The sequence below is a fragment of the Pristiophorus japonicus genome, chromosome 13, assembly GCF_044704955.1.
Source record: "Pristiophorus japonicus isolate sPriJap1 chromosome 13, sPriJap1.hap1, whole genome shotgun sequence".
Lineage (NCBI taxonomy): Eukaryota > Metazoa > Chordata > Chondrichthyes > Pristiophoridae > Pristiophorus > Pristiophorus japonicus.
Window position 1 is genome coordinate 79,022,335 of NC_091989.1, and position 14,262 is coordinate 79,036,596.

Sequence of the window (14,262 nt, forward strand, 5' to 3'; positions counted from 1 at the left end):
TCAGTACCCCTTTCCTGCTTTCTCTCCACACCCCTTGATCCCCTGAGCCGTAAGGGCTATATCTAACTCCCTCTTGAATATATCCAATGAACTGGCATCAGCAACTCTCTGCGGCAGGGAACTCCACAGGTTAACAACTCTCTGAGTGAAGAAGTTTCTCCTCATTTCAGTCCTAAATGGCCTTCCCCTTATCCTAAGACTGTGTCCCCTGGTTCTGGACTTCCCCAACATTGGGAACACTCTTCCCACATCTAACCTGTCCAGTCCTGTCAGAATCTTATATGTTTCAATGAGATCCCCTCTCATCCTTCTAAACTCCAGTGAATAAAGAACCAGATGATCCAGTCTCTCCTCATATGACAGTCCAGCCATCCCTGGAATTAGTCTGGTGAACCTTCACTGCACTCCATCAATAGCAAGAACGTCCTTCCTCAGATTAGGAGAGCAAAACTGAACACAATATTCCAGGTGAGGCCTCACCAAGGCCCTGTACAACTGCAGTAAGACCTCCCTGCTGCTATACTCAAATCCTCTCGTTATGAAGGCCAACATACCATTTGCCGCCTTCACTACCTGCTGTACCTGCATGCCAACTTTCAATGACTAATGTACCATGACACCCAGGTCTCGTTGCACCTCCCCTTTTCCTAATCTGCCGCCATTCGGATAATATTCTGCCTTCGTGTTTTTGCCCCCAAAATGGATAACCTCACATTTATCCACATTATGCTGCATCTATTCTAAATTCTAAATTTCTCCCAGTCCTCAGGTTTGTTACTTTTTCTAGCCAATTTATATCCCTCTTCCTTGGTTTTAACACTATCCTTAATTTGCCTTGTTAGCCACGGTTGAGCCTCCTTCCCCGTTTTATTTTTACTTGAGACGGGGATGTACTGCTGAAGTTCATCCATGTGATCTTTAAATGTTTGCCATTGCTTATCCACCATCAAACCTTTAAGTATCCTTTGCTAGTCTATTCTAGCCAATTCACGCCTCATACCGTCGAAGTTACCTTTCCTTAAGTTCAGGATCCTAGTTTCCAAATTCACTGTGTCACTCTCCATCTTAATGAAGAAGTCTACCATATTATGGACACTCTTCCCCAAGGGGCCTCGCACAACAAGATTGCTAATTAGTCCCTTCTCAATACACATCACCCAATCTAGGATGGCCAGCTCTCTAGTTGGTTCCTTGACATATTGGTCTAGAAAACCATCCATAATACACTCCAGGAAATCCTCCTCCACCGCATTGCTACCAGTTTGGTTAGCCCAATCAATACGTAGATTAAAGTCGCCCATGATAACTGTTGTACCTTTATTGCACACAACCCTTATTTCTTGTTTGATGCTGTCCCCAACCTCACTACTACTGTTTGGTGGTCTGTACACAACTCCCACTAGCATTTTCTGCCCTTTGTTATTCCACAGCTCCACCCATACCGATTCAACATCATCCAGGTTACTGTCCGTCCTTACTATTGCATTAATTTCCTCTTTTACCAGCAATGCCACCCCACTTCCTTTTCGTCACTGCCTATCCTTCCTAAATGTTGAATACCCTTGGATGTTGAGTTCCCAGCCTTGGTCACCCTGGAGTCATGTCTCCGTGATGCCAATTACATCTTATCCGTTAACTGCTATCTGCACAGTTAATTCGTCCACCTTATTCCGAATACTCCTCGCATTGAGGCACAGAGCCTTCAGGCTTGTCTTTTTAACATACTTTGCCCCTTCAGAATTTTGCTGTCATGTGATCCTTTTTGTTTTTTGCCTTGGGTTTCTCTGCCCTCCACTTTTACGATTCTCCTTTCTATCTTTTGCTTCTGCCTCCATTTAATTTCCCTCTGTCTCCCTGCATGGGTTCCCATCCCCCTGCCATGTTAGTTTAACTCCTCTCCTACAGCACTAGCAAACACTCCACCTAGGACATTGGTTCCGTTCCTGCCCAGGTACAGACTGTCCGGTTTGTACTGGTCCCCACTCCCCCAGAACCGGTTCCAATGTCCCAGGAATTTGAATCCCTCCCTTTTGCACCACTCCTCAAGCCACGTATTCATCTGAGCTATCCTGCGATTCCTACTCTGCCTAGCACATGGCACTGGTAGCAATCCTGAGATTATTACTTTTGAGGTCCTACTTTTTAATTTAGCTCCTAGCTCCTTAAATTCGTCTCGTAGGACCTCATCCCGTTATTTACCTATATCGTTGGTACCTATGTGCACCATGACAACTGGCTGTTCATCCTCCCTTTTCAGAATGTCCTGCACCCGCTCCGAGACATCCTTGACCCTTGAACCAGGGAGGCAACATACCATCCTGGAGTCTCGGTTGCGGCTGCAAAAATGCCTATCTATTCCCCTTACAATCGAATCCCCTATCACTGTTGCTCTCCCACTCTTTTTCCTGCCCTCCTGTGCAGCAGAGCCACCCACGATGCCATGAACTTGGCTGCTGCTGCCCTCCCCTGATGAGTCATCTCCCTCAACGGTACCCAAAGCGGTGTATCTGTTTTACAGGGGGATGACTGCAGGGGGCCCCTGCACTACCTTCCTTGCACTGCTCTTCCTGTTGGTCACCCATTTACTAGCTGGCTGTGTACTCTTTACCTGCGGTGAGACCAACTCGCTAAACGTGCTATTCACATCATTCTCAGCATCGTGCATGCTCCAGATGAAGGAATTGAGTGTAATATCTCCAAGTTTGCACATGAAACTAAGCTGGGTGGCGGTGTGAGCTGTGAGGAGGATGCTAAGAGGCTGCAGGGTGACTTGGACAGGTTAGGTGAGGGGGCAAATGCATGGCAGATGCAGTATAATGTGGGTAAATGTGAGGTTATCCACTTTGGTGGCAAAAAGAGGAAGGCAGAATATTATCTGAATGGCGGCAGATTAGGAAAAGGGGAGGTGCAACGAGACCTGGGTGTCATGGTACATCAGTCACTGAAATTTGGCATGCAGGTACAGTAGGCGGTGAAGAAGGCAAATGGTATGTTGGCCTTCATAGCGAGGGGATTTGAGCATAAGAGCAGGCAGGTCTTACTGCAGTTGTACAGGGCCTTGGTGAGGCCTGACCTGGAATATTGTGTTCAGTTTTGGTCTCCTAATCTGAGGAAGGACATTCTTGCTATTGAGGGAGTGCAGCGAAGGTTCACCAGACTGATTCCCGGGATGGCAGGACTGACATATGTGGAGAGACTGGATCAACTGGGCCTGTATTCACTGGAGTTTAGAAGGATGAGAGGGGATCTCATAGAAACATATAAAATTCTGACAGGACTGGACAGGTTAGATGCAGGAAGAATGTTCCCAATGTTGGGGAAGTCCAGAACCAGGGGACACAGTCTAAGAATAAGAGGGTAAGCCATTTAGGACTGAGCTGAGGAGAAACTTCTTTACTCAGAGAGTTGTTAACCTATGGAATTCTCTGCCGCAGAGAGCTGTTCATGCCAGTTCGTTGGTGTCATGTATTCAACCAGCATTGTAACCCATGTATAATCTGACCTAAGTTGTACACTGTGAGAACACTGAACACTAGGTGGTGAACTATTGGGAGACACTCCTAACCTGGACCTTCAGATATAAAAGGGGATGCTCCACCCACTTCTATCACTTGAGTGCTATGAAATAAAGGACAGGTCACAGACTGACCTTCTCTCAAGCAAGAGCCCTGTGTGCATTTATACTGTATAGTAAGGACGTATCAATGGCGACAAGAAACTGGGATTTAAACCACGCGAGCATGGCCACTAGCAGAACAGAGAAGAGGTAGTGTGTTTAGGAATGGTTGGGAAAGAGATTCAACATTGTTAAAGCAGCACACAGTTCTCCAGGCAGACAAGGGCAGTCGGGCATGCCCCAACATGTAGTCGAACCCAGAGGGGGAGTTCGACAGAGACAATGGCAAGCTGAACGGCGATTCACGCCATTACAAGGGACAATGCGGCCAGTAATGGGGCCATCAACACCTGTTAATGGCGCATTCAAGGACAGTCACGGGCAGTCAGGGACGATCGACTGGCAAGGAACCTTTTGTTTCAAACAGCAGCTCACGCTGGAGGCGTGGAGGCACACACTCAGCCGGAGTTTGCAGAGATGAGCAAAATACCTGCAGAAATTGCAGAAATGAACGCTGGGGGAAATCGCTGGAAGCTGAAGTTCAGCGAGTTCATGTGGAGCACGTATACAGTTCATACACCAGGACGCCACCGATAATGATGAAAGTGCTCCTCAATGGCATCCCAGTATCAATGGAGCTAGACACGGGGGCCAGCCAGTCCCTGATGGGTATCAAACAGTTCGAAAAGTTGTGGGCGTCCAAGGCCAGGAGGCCAAAATTATTGCCGATTGACGCACAGCTACAGACTTACACAAAGCAGATCATTCCGGTGCTAGGCAGCTAGGAAGTCGTGACCCACAAAGATTCAGAGAACAGACTGCCACTCTGGATTGTCCCAGGGGACGGTCCCGCACTACTGGGGAGGAGTTGGCTTGCTGTCATGAACTGGAAATGGGGCGATGTCAGTGCAATTTCCTCTGTGGAGCGAGTATCATGCTCACAGGTCCTGGACAAATTTGACTCATTATTTCAACCCGGCAGTGCCACTTTCATGGGGGCCAAGGTAGTGATTCACATAAACCCGGACGCCAGGCCAGTACACCACAAGGCTGTACGTGATGCGGAAAAAGATAGAAGGCGAATTGGACCGCCTGCTGAGGGAAGGCATCATCTCGGCAGTCGAATTCAGTGACTGGGCGAGCCCGATTGTGCCGGTGCTCAAGGCGGATGGGTCGGTCAGGATATGTGGTGATTACAAGGCCACCATCAATCGGGTGTCACTCCAAGACCAGTACCCGCTACCGAGAGCGGAGGACCTCTTTGCGACGCTATCCGGCGGCAAACTTTTTTCAAAATTGGACCTGACCTCAGCTTACATGACCCAGGAGCTGGCGAGTGAGTCAAAAAAGCTGACCACCATCACGACACACAAGGGGTTGTTTGAGTACAACAGATGTCCGTTCGGGATTCGCTCGGCCGCCGCGATCTTCCAAAGAAATATGGAAAGCCTCCTCAAGTCGATTCCAGGGACGGTGGTTTTTCAGGACGACATCCTCATTATGGCTGACGATACTGAAGAACACCTTCACAACCTGGAGGAGGTGCTACGCAGACTGGACCGGGTAGGGCTGCGACTGAAAAAGGCGAAGTGCGTCTTCCTTGCTCCAGAGGTAGAATTCCTGGGGATGAGGGTAGCAGCAGACGGGATCAGCCCTACTGCGTCCAAGACGGAAGCGATCCAGAGAGCACCCAGACCCCGTAACACAACGGAGCTGCGTTCATTCCTGGGGCTCCTGAACTATTTTGGTAACTTCCCAAATTGAGCACGCTGCTAGAGCTGCTACACGTGCTCCTACACAAAGGTCGTGAATGGGTCTGGGGGGACAGGCGGAAAGGGCTTTTAATAGAGCACGCAATTTGTTATGTTCCAACAATCTGTTCACGCTATATGACCCATGTAAGAAACTTGTGTTAACGTGCGATGCGTCGTCCTATGGTGTCGGGTGTGTGTTGCAGCATGTCAATGCCAAGGGTCAGTTACAGCCGGTAGCTTATGCCTCCAGAAGTCTGTCCCAGGCAGAAAGGGGCTACGGGACGGTAGAAAAGGAGGCGCTCGCATGTGTATATGCGGTAAAGAAAATGCACCAGTACCTGTTAGGCAGGAAATTTGAGCTGGAGACAGATCACAAACCCCTAACGTCCCTTTTGGCCGACAACAAGGCCATAAATGAAAACGCATCGGCCCGCATACAGGGGTGGGCACTCACGTTAGCCGTCTATGACTACACAATTTGGCACAGTCGAGCACCGAAAACTGCGCCGATGCACTCAGCAGGCTCCCACTAGCCACCACTGAGGGGGCTACCGAGCATGCTGCTGAGATGGTCATGGCTGTTGAAGCTTTCGGAAGCGAAGGCTCACTCGTGACAGCCCGTCAGATTAAAGTCTGGACAAATAGAGACCCGCTATTGTCTCTAGTCAAGAAATGTGTCCTGAATGGGGACTGGGCAGCCACGTACAGGGCATGCCCTGTGAAATTTAAACCATTTCACAGGCGCAAGGATGAACTCTCGATTCAGGCCGATTGCCTACTGTGGGGAAACCGCGTCGTCATGCCCCAGATGGGCAGAGAGGTGTTCATCAGAGAGCTCCACAATGGGCACCTGGGCATTGTCACGATGAAGGCAATTGCCAGGTCACACGTTTGGTGGCCATGGATAGACGCAGATCTGGAACTTTGTGTTCGCAGGTGCAACATGTGTGCCCAGCTGGGCAATGCGCCCAGGGAAGTCCCCCTTAGCCCCTGGCCATGGCCCGCCAAGCCTTGGTCACGCATCCATGTGGACTACGCAGGTCCTTTCATGGGAAAAATGTTTTTGGTTGTTGTAGACGCCTACTCCAAATGGATCGAGTGTGACATTTTAAATTTAAGCACATCCTCTGCCAAGATAGAAAGTCTACGGGCAATGTTCGCTGCCCACGGTCTACCGGACATCTTGGTCAGCGACAATGGCCCGTGCTTCACAAGCACTGAATTCCAGGACTTCATGGCAGGCAATGGAATTAACCATGTTAGAACGGCACCGTTCAAGCCGGCCTCAAACGGCCAGGCAGAACGAGCAGTGCAAATAATCAAACAGGGGATGCTCAGAATCCAAGGGAGTTCCCTACAATGCCGCTTATCACGCCTCCTGTTGGCCTACAGATCCAGACCACATTCGCTCACAGGGGTTCCACCTGCAGAGCTGCTACTGAAAAGGACACTCAAAACCCGGTTATCCCTTTTACACCCCACCATGAAAGAAATTGTCGAGAGCAGGCGCCAGTCACAATATGACTACCATGACAGGAATGCGAGGGCGCGATGTATTGATGTAAATGACCCTGTTTTTGTCCTCAACTACGCTGCAGGGCCCAAATGGCTCGCAGGCACTGTGGTTGCCAAAGAGGGAAATAGGATTCTGGTAGCTAAACTTACCAATGGACAAATCTGCCGCAAACATGTGGATCAAACAAAAAGGAGGTTCAGCATCCCCATAGAAGAAGCAGAGGAAGAACACGATGTAGAGTTCACTCCACCACAGGTGACCGAACACAGGAACCAAAGGGAGGAGAGCCCAGTCACTGTGGGCAGTCCGGACAGGTCTGAGGCACCGCAAACAGCAGACACTCAAGCCAGCGCCCAACAACCGGAGCCCCAACTCAGGCGCTCTACAAGGGAGCGTAAACCACCAGAGAGACTCAACCTGTAATCCCAATAAGGCTTTGGGTGGGGGGGAGGTGATGTCATGTATTCAACCAGCATTGTAACCCATGTATAATCTGACCTAAGTTGTACACTGTGAGAACACTGACCACTAGGTGGTGAACTTGTGGGAAACACTCCTAACCTAGACCTTCTGATATAAAAGGGGAAGCTCCACCCACTTCCATCACTTGAGTGCTATGAAATAAAGGACAGGTCACAGACTGACCTTCTCTCAAGCATGGGCCTTGTGTGCATTTATACTGTATAGTAAGGACGTATCAGTTGGATATATTCAAGAGGGAGTTAGATATGGCCCTTACGGTAAGGGGATCAAGGGGTATGGAGAGAAAGCAGGAAAGGTGTCCTGAGGTGAATGATCAGCCATGATCTTATTGAATGGTTGTGCAAGCTTGAAGTGCCGAATGGCCTACTCCTGCACCTATTTTTTATGTTTCCATTGGTCGGGCCATATTATCCACATGCCTGACACGAGACTCCCTAGGTAAGTGCTCAATTCGGAACTCCGACATGGCAAGCAAGCCCCAGGTGGGCAGAGGAAATGCTTCAAGGAGACCCTCAAAGCCTCCTTGATAAATTACAACATCCCCACCCGGCACCTGGGAATCCCTGGTCCGGGACCACCCAAAGTGAAGGAAGAGCATCCGGGAGGGCGCTGAGTACCTCTACTCTCGTCGCCGAGAGCATGCTGAAACCAAGCGCAGACAGCAGAAGGAGCGTGCGGCAAGCCAGGCTCCTCACCCACCCTTTGCTTCCACAACTGTCTGTCCCATCTGTGACAGAGACTGTAATTCCCTCATTGGCCTGTAAAGCCACCTGAGAACTCGCTTTTGGAGTGAAACAAATCTTCAATTTCGAGATACTGCCTATGATGATGACTCCTGCACATCCTTGCACCAACTTTCCTTGCACCTTCATCCATCCCGCTCTATCTACATTATCACTTCTCCATCTCAGTAGCCACACCTCACACTCGCCCTCATTCTAGTCCAATCATACCAACTAACAACACACAAGGAAGGCACTTGTATGTTTTAGACAATGTTCATGTGACATTTCTATTAAATGCTGTCAAACATTGGAATCTTTATTTTTAACATTTTGCTTTCTTGGACAGATTTGTGTGCAGCTTTGAAAGTGGCTTAGTGAGTTGTAGTGAATGGTGAGACATAACACTATCCCCCCGCAATGGTGATGCGTGTGAAAGGAATGGCTTTGACATTGTAGAGATGCTTTATGGTGTTGGTGTGGGTGATGCCAACCTGGCGCATCAAATGGCAGCCAGAGTGTACAGCTTCAAGTGAAATAAATCTGGCCTTGATGAGGCCATCCCTGGCGTCCCCGGCAGAACATAAGTTCATAAGAAATAGGAGCAGGATTAGGCCATTTGGCCCCTCGAGCCTGCTCTCATTCAATAAGATCTTATCATGGACTCGGCCCCACTTCCCTGCCCGCTCCCCATAACCCTTAACTCCCTTATTGCTCAATGATCTGTCTATCTCCGCTTTAAATATATTCAACGACCCAGCTCTCTCGGGCAGAGAATTCCATCGATTTACAACCCTCTAAGAGAAGAAATTTCTATTCCATCTCAGTTTTAAATGGGAAGCCCCTTATTCCCCTAGTTTTAATTTCCCCTATGAGTGGAAATATCCTCTCTGCATCCACCTTGTCGAGCCCCCTCATTATCTTATATGTTTACGATAAGATCACTTCTCATTCTTTTGAACTCCAATGAGTATAGACCCAACCTACTCAACCTATCTTCATAAGTCAACCCCCTCATCTCTGGTATCAACCTCGTGAACCTTCTCTGAATAGCCTCCAATGCATGTATATCTTTCCTTAAATACAGAGACCAAAACTGTACGCAGTATTCCTGGCGTGGCCTCACCTGTACAGTTGTAGCAAGACTTCACTGCTTTTATACTCCATCCCCTTTGCAGTAAAGGCCAAGATTCCAGATCACTTGCTGTACCTGCATACTAACCTTTTGTGTTTCATGCACAAGTACCCCCAGGTCCCGCTGTACTGCTGCACTTTGCAATCTTTCTCCATTTAAATAATAACTTGCTCTTTGATTTTTTTCTGCCAAAGTGCATGACCTCACACTTTCCAACATTATACTCCATCTGCCAAATTTTTGCCCACTCACGTAGCCTGTCTATGTCTTTTTGCAGATTTTTTGTGTCCTCCTCACACATTGCTTTTCCTCCCATCTTTGTATCGTCAGCAAACTTGGCTACCTTACACTCGGTCCATCCTTCCAAGTTGTTGATATAGATTGCAAATAGTTGGGGTCCTAGCACTGATCTCTGCGGCACCCCACTCTTACTGATTGTCAACCCGAGAATGAACCATTTATCCCGACTCTGTTTTCTGTTCGTTAGCCAATCCTCTATCCATGCTAATATATTACCCCTAACGCCGTGAGCTTTTATCTTGTGCAGTAACCTCTTATGTTGCACCTTATCGAATGCCTTCTGGAAATCCAAATACACTACATCCACTGGTTCCCTCTTATCCACCCTGCTCGTTACCTCCTCAAAGAATTCCAGCAAATTTGTCAAACACTATTTCCCTTTCATAAAACCATGCTGACTCTGCTTGATTGAATCATGCTTTTCCAAATGTCCTGCTACTCCTTCCTTAATAATGGACTCCAGCATTTTCCCAATGTCAGATGTTAGGCTAACTGGTCTATAGTTTCCTGCTTTTTGTCTGTCTCCTTTTTTAAATAGGGGTGTTACATTTGCGGTTTTCCAATCCACTGGGACCACCCCAGAATCCAGGGAATTTTGGTAGATTACAACCAGTGCATCCACTACATCCACTATCCCTGCCAATGGTACCTTAGCCTTTATTGCAAAGGGGATGGAGTATAAAAGCACGGAAGTCTTGCTACAGCTATACAAGGTATTGGTGAGGCCACACCTGGACTACCGCGTGCAGTTTTGCTTTCCATATTTACGAAAGGATATACTTGCTTTGGAAGCAGTTCAGAGAAGGTTCACTGGGTTGATTCCGTGGATGAGAGGGTTGACTTATGAGGAAAGGTTGAGTAGGTTAGGCCTCTACTCATTGGAATTCAAGAAAATGAGAGGTGATCTTATCGAAACATATAAGATTATGAGGGGGCTTGACAAGGTGGATGCAGAGAGGATGTTTCCACTGATGGGGAGACTAGAACTAGAGGGCATGATCTTAGAATAAGGGGCCGCTTATTTAAAACAGAGATGAGGAATTTTTTCTCTTGAGGGTTGTAAATCTGTGGAATTTGCTGCCTCAGAGAGCTGTGGAAGCTAGGACATTGAATAAATTTAAGACAGAAATAGACAGTTTCTTGAACAATAAGAGGTTATGGGGAGCGGGCGGGGAAATGGAGCTGAGTCCATGATCAGATCAGCCATGATCTTATTGAATGGCGGAGAAGGCTCGAGGGGCCGAATGGCCTACTCCTGTTCCTATTTCTTATTTTCTTACGTTCTTATGTTACTTCTCTTAAGACCCTAGGATGTAAGCCATCAAGTCCAGGGGATTTATCTGCCTTTAGTCCCATTATTTTAGTGAGTACCACCTCCTCAGTGATTGTGATTGTGTTCTGTTCCTCCCCCCCTATAGCCTCTTGACTATCCACTTTTGGGATATTATTAGTGTTCTCTACCGTAAAGACTGATACAAAATATTTGTTCAGGGTTTCTGCCATCTCCATGTTTCCCATTACTAATTCCCCGGTCTCGTTCTCTAAGGGACCAACATTTACTTTAGCCACTCTTTCCCTTTTTATACACCCATAGAAACTTTTGCTATCTGTTTTTATATTTTGTGCTAGTTTACTTTCATAGTCTATCTTCCCTTTTTTAATAATTTTTTTAGTCATTCTTTGCTGGCTTTTAAAAGCTTTCCAATCTTCTGTCCTCCCAGTAGTTTTGGCCACTTTGTATGCCATTGTTATTAATTGGATACCATCCTTTATTTCTTTAGTTAGCCACGGATGGCTATCTTTTCTCTGACATCCTTTCCTCCTCACTGGAATATATTTTGCTTGAGAGTTGTGAAATATCTCCTTAAATGTACACCACTGTTCATCAACCGTCCTACACTTTAATCTACTTTCCCATGTAAGCCATCAGGTCCAGGGTACTTATCTGCCTTTATTTCCATTATTTTGCCGAGTACTATTTCTTTAAAGATAGTGATTGTATTAATTTCCTCCCTCCCTATAGCCCCTTGATTATCCACTATTGGGATGTTTTTAGAGTCTTCTACCGTGAAGACCGATACAAAATATTTGTTCAATGTCTCTGCCATTTCCCTGTTCTCCATTATTAATTCCCCAGTCTCATCTTCCAGGGAACCAACATTTACTTTAGCCACTCTTTTCCTTTTTATGTATTTGTAGAAACTCTTGCTATCTGTTTTTATATTTCATGCTAGATTACTTTCATAATCTATGTTCCCTCAATTTTTCATTTTTTTTAGTCGTTCTTTGCTGGCTTTTAAAAATTTATCAATCCTTCAGCCTCCCACTAATCTTGGCCACATTGTATGCCCTTGTTTTCAATTTGATACCATCCCTTATTTCCTTAGTTAGCCACGGATGGTTATCCCTTCTCTTGCAGTTTTTCCTTTTCATTGGGATATATTTTTGTTGTGCGTTATGAAATATCTCCTTAAATGTCTGCCCAGGCAGCAACGTGGTCAGGTGCTGATACCCTGTTCCTGTGCAGCATCAGCTGATTGCAGAGAAGGTTGGTGTGGTTGTTGGTGCTGCTGGTGTGCCTGGTGATGCTGGTATAGGGGCGGATTGTGATCAGATTCTGCGGACCAAGGTGAGAGAGTATAAAGTGCACCCATGCTGGTGGAATAGATGGCAGATGAAGTAGAGATGACAGCAGCGAAATGTCAATGATGGGAAAGATAATGGGGTCAGACCACATGGAGACTTGTATAAAGACTTGCAGCATGGTGAATCTGTGGTGGAAATGCAATTTCGAGATACTAGTACTTAAGGGAAGATATCTGAATTAGCTGGGAGCTTTGAGTTGATATTTGAAGTTTTCAACTTATCAGCTGATTCAATGGCCACTGACCTCCAGCCTCAGCTTCACAGCAGGAAACCCATGGGATACCTGTGATAGTTAAAAAGCCAGGGTAAAAAGCATAGTTTAGTGGCTGTAAATAAGCCACTCCTGATTTGAATTGGATCTCCCGAAGCTGCTTGTCAGGTATGTCCAGTGCTGGCAGACCTGACATCAGGAAATGCAGGTGTGCGTGTTTTGGCAGCGATTCCCGATCTGCTGTCAATCATTTAAAATTCCACAGCTGACCCGCCACTAATCAGGTCTGCTGAGCGCTGGTAAAATCGCGGCCTTTATAACTATAGGTAGTGATGTGGTTGAAGAGGCTCAAGATGAAACACAAGCATTTATGATGAAAGGATACTAGAGATGCAGCGTGGAGATTCAGTCTGCTGAATAGCCTGATATATGTTAAAATATGTAGAGTAGTACAACAGCACAGCATTTGAAGCGTTACGGCTCAACTGCACAGTTTGTAAGTTTGTTACCCCATTCTAATCAGCAGTATGGTCCAGCTATGGTCCTACTGCAGATTACGATAGCCTGGCAATGTCGAGGAAGGGAAAGAGTCTTCCTTCATCAAAAACTGACAAGGTGGGGTTAGTGTCATACCAAGCCAAAGAAAAAGGGGCAATAATTAAAAATAATATATTGTCAAAGGTAATCTTACTTTTTTTAATCCATTTCTAGGATACCAATCCAGACATAGACATGGTTGTGGATGCCGTTCTTTTTCTGTGGCGGAAGTGTAAGACAGCTCTGCAGAAAGGCAACTTCGGGATGCTTGGTCCCACTAAATTCCGAATGAAGCTGGATAACTTTGCGAAGGTAGGAGCATTCATTAACCTTCAGCCTGATTGTATGACTCATGCCAAAAGCAAAATACTGCAGATGCTGGAAATCTGAAATAAAACAAAATGCTGGAAGCACTCAGCAGGTCAGGTAGCTTCTGTGGAGAGAGAAACAGACTTAATGTTTCAGGTCGGTGACCTTTCATCAGAACTGGAAGACGTTCGGGATTAACCGTTTTAAAGTAAGTACAGGGCCATGGAAAAGTGTCTGGGAATGGTGGTGGTGGTGGTTGGGTGGTGGTAAGGTGGAGTGATTAAATGACAAAAGGGATGATGGTGCAAGGCAAAAGCGGATGGTAATAGGACAGGTAAAGAAGCAAAAGAGGGGTCTGGAGGAGGTGTAAATGGTTATAGAAGAATAGCAAAAGGGGAAGAAGCAGGAGAAATCTGGCAAAGAGGAAAAGACTCCCTTAGCTCAGCAACAGGCAGAGTTACAGGATTGTGTACCAAAAGAGGATCCCCAACCAAGCACCTGCCCATAACTCCTCTAGATAAATGTCTCACCATATATTGTATGTGGTCTTCCAAACTCTTGGTTCATTGTTGATGACAGTAAGAAATCAGTGTGTAAATAAAATCCAAATTATCACAGTGCAATATCATCATTGATTGGCCTAAAAATGTCATTACAGTTAACAATTAAATTTGTAGTACGCGGACGCCGCCTGCGTCTGCATACACAAAGGCTGAACTCCATGACACAGTCGACGTATTTACCGAGGCGTATGAAAGCATGGGCCTTACGCTAAACATTAGTAAGACAAAGGTCCTACACCAGCCTGTCCTTGCCGCACAGCACTGCCCCCCAAACATCAAGATCCATGGCATGGCCCTGGACAACATGGATCACTTCCCCTTTCTCGGGAGCCTCCTATCAACAAGAGCAGGCATTGATGATAAGATCCAACACCGCCTCCAGCGTGCCATTGCAGCCTTCGACCGCCTGAGGAAAAGAGTATTTGAAGATCAGCCCCTCAAAACTGTCACCAAGCTCATGGTCTACAGGG

At 46.7% G+C, this 14,262-nt stretch overlaps 1 protein-coding gene across 8 annotated transcripts in view; it reads left to right on the top strand.

The window, feature by feature from the left end:
• cfap54 (cilia and flagella associated protein 54) overlaps positions 1 to 14,262 on the top strand; it is a 724,932-nt gene that overhangs the window by 67,063 nt on the left and 643,607 nt on the right. For all 8 annotated transcript variants that reach the window (XM_070897703.1, XM_070897704.1, XM_070897705.1 and 5 more), the window contains one exon: positions 13,095 to 13,232. In XM_070897703.1, the coding sequence (XP_070753804.1) occupies positions 13,095 to 13,232 (138 nt within the window). The remainder of the gene's footprint in view (positions 1 to 13,094; positions 13,233 to 14,262) is intronic.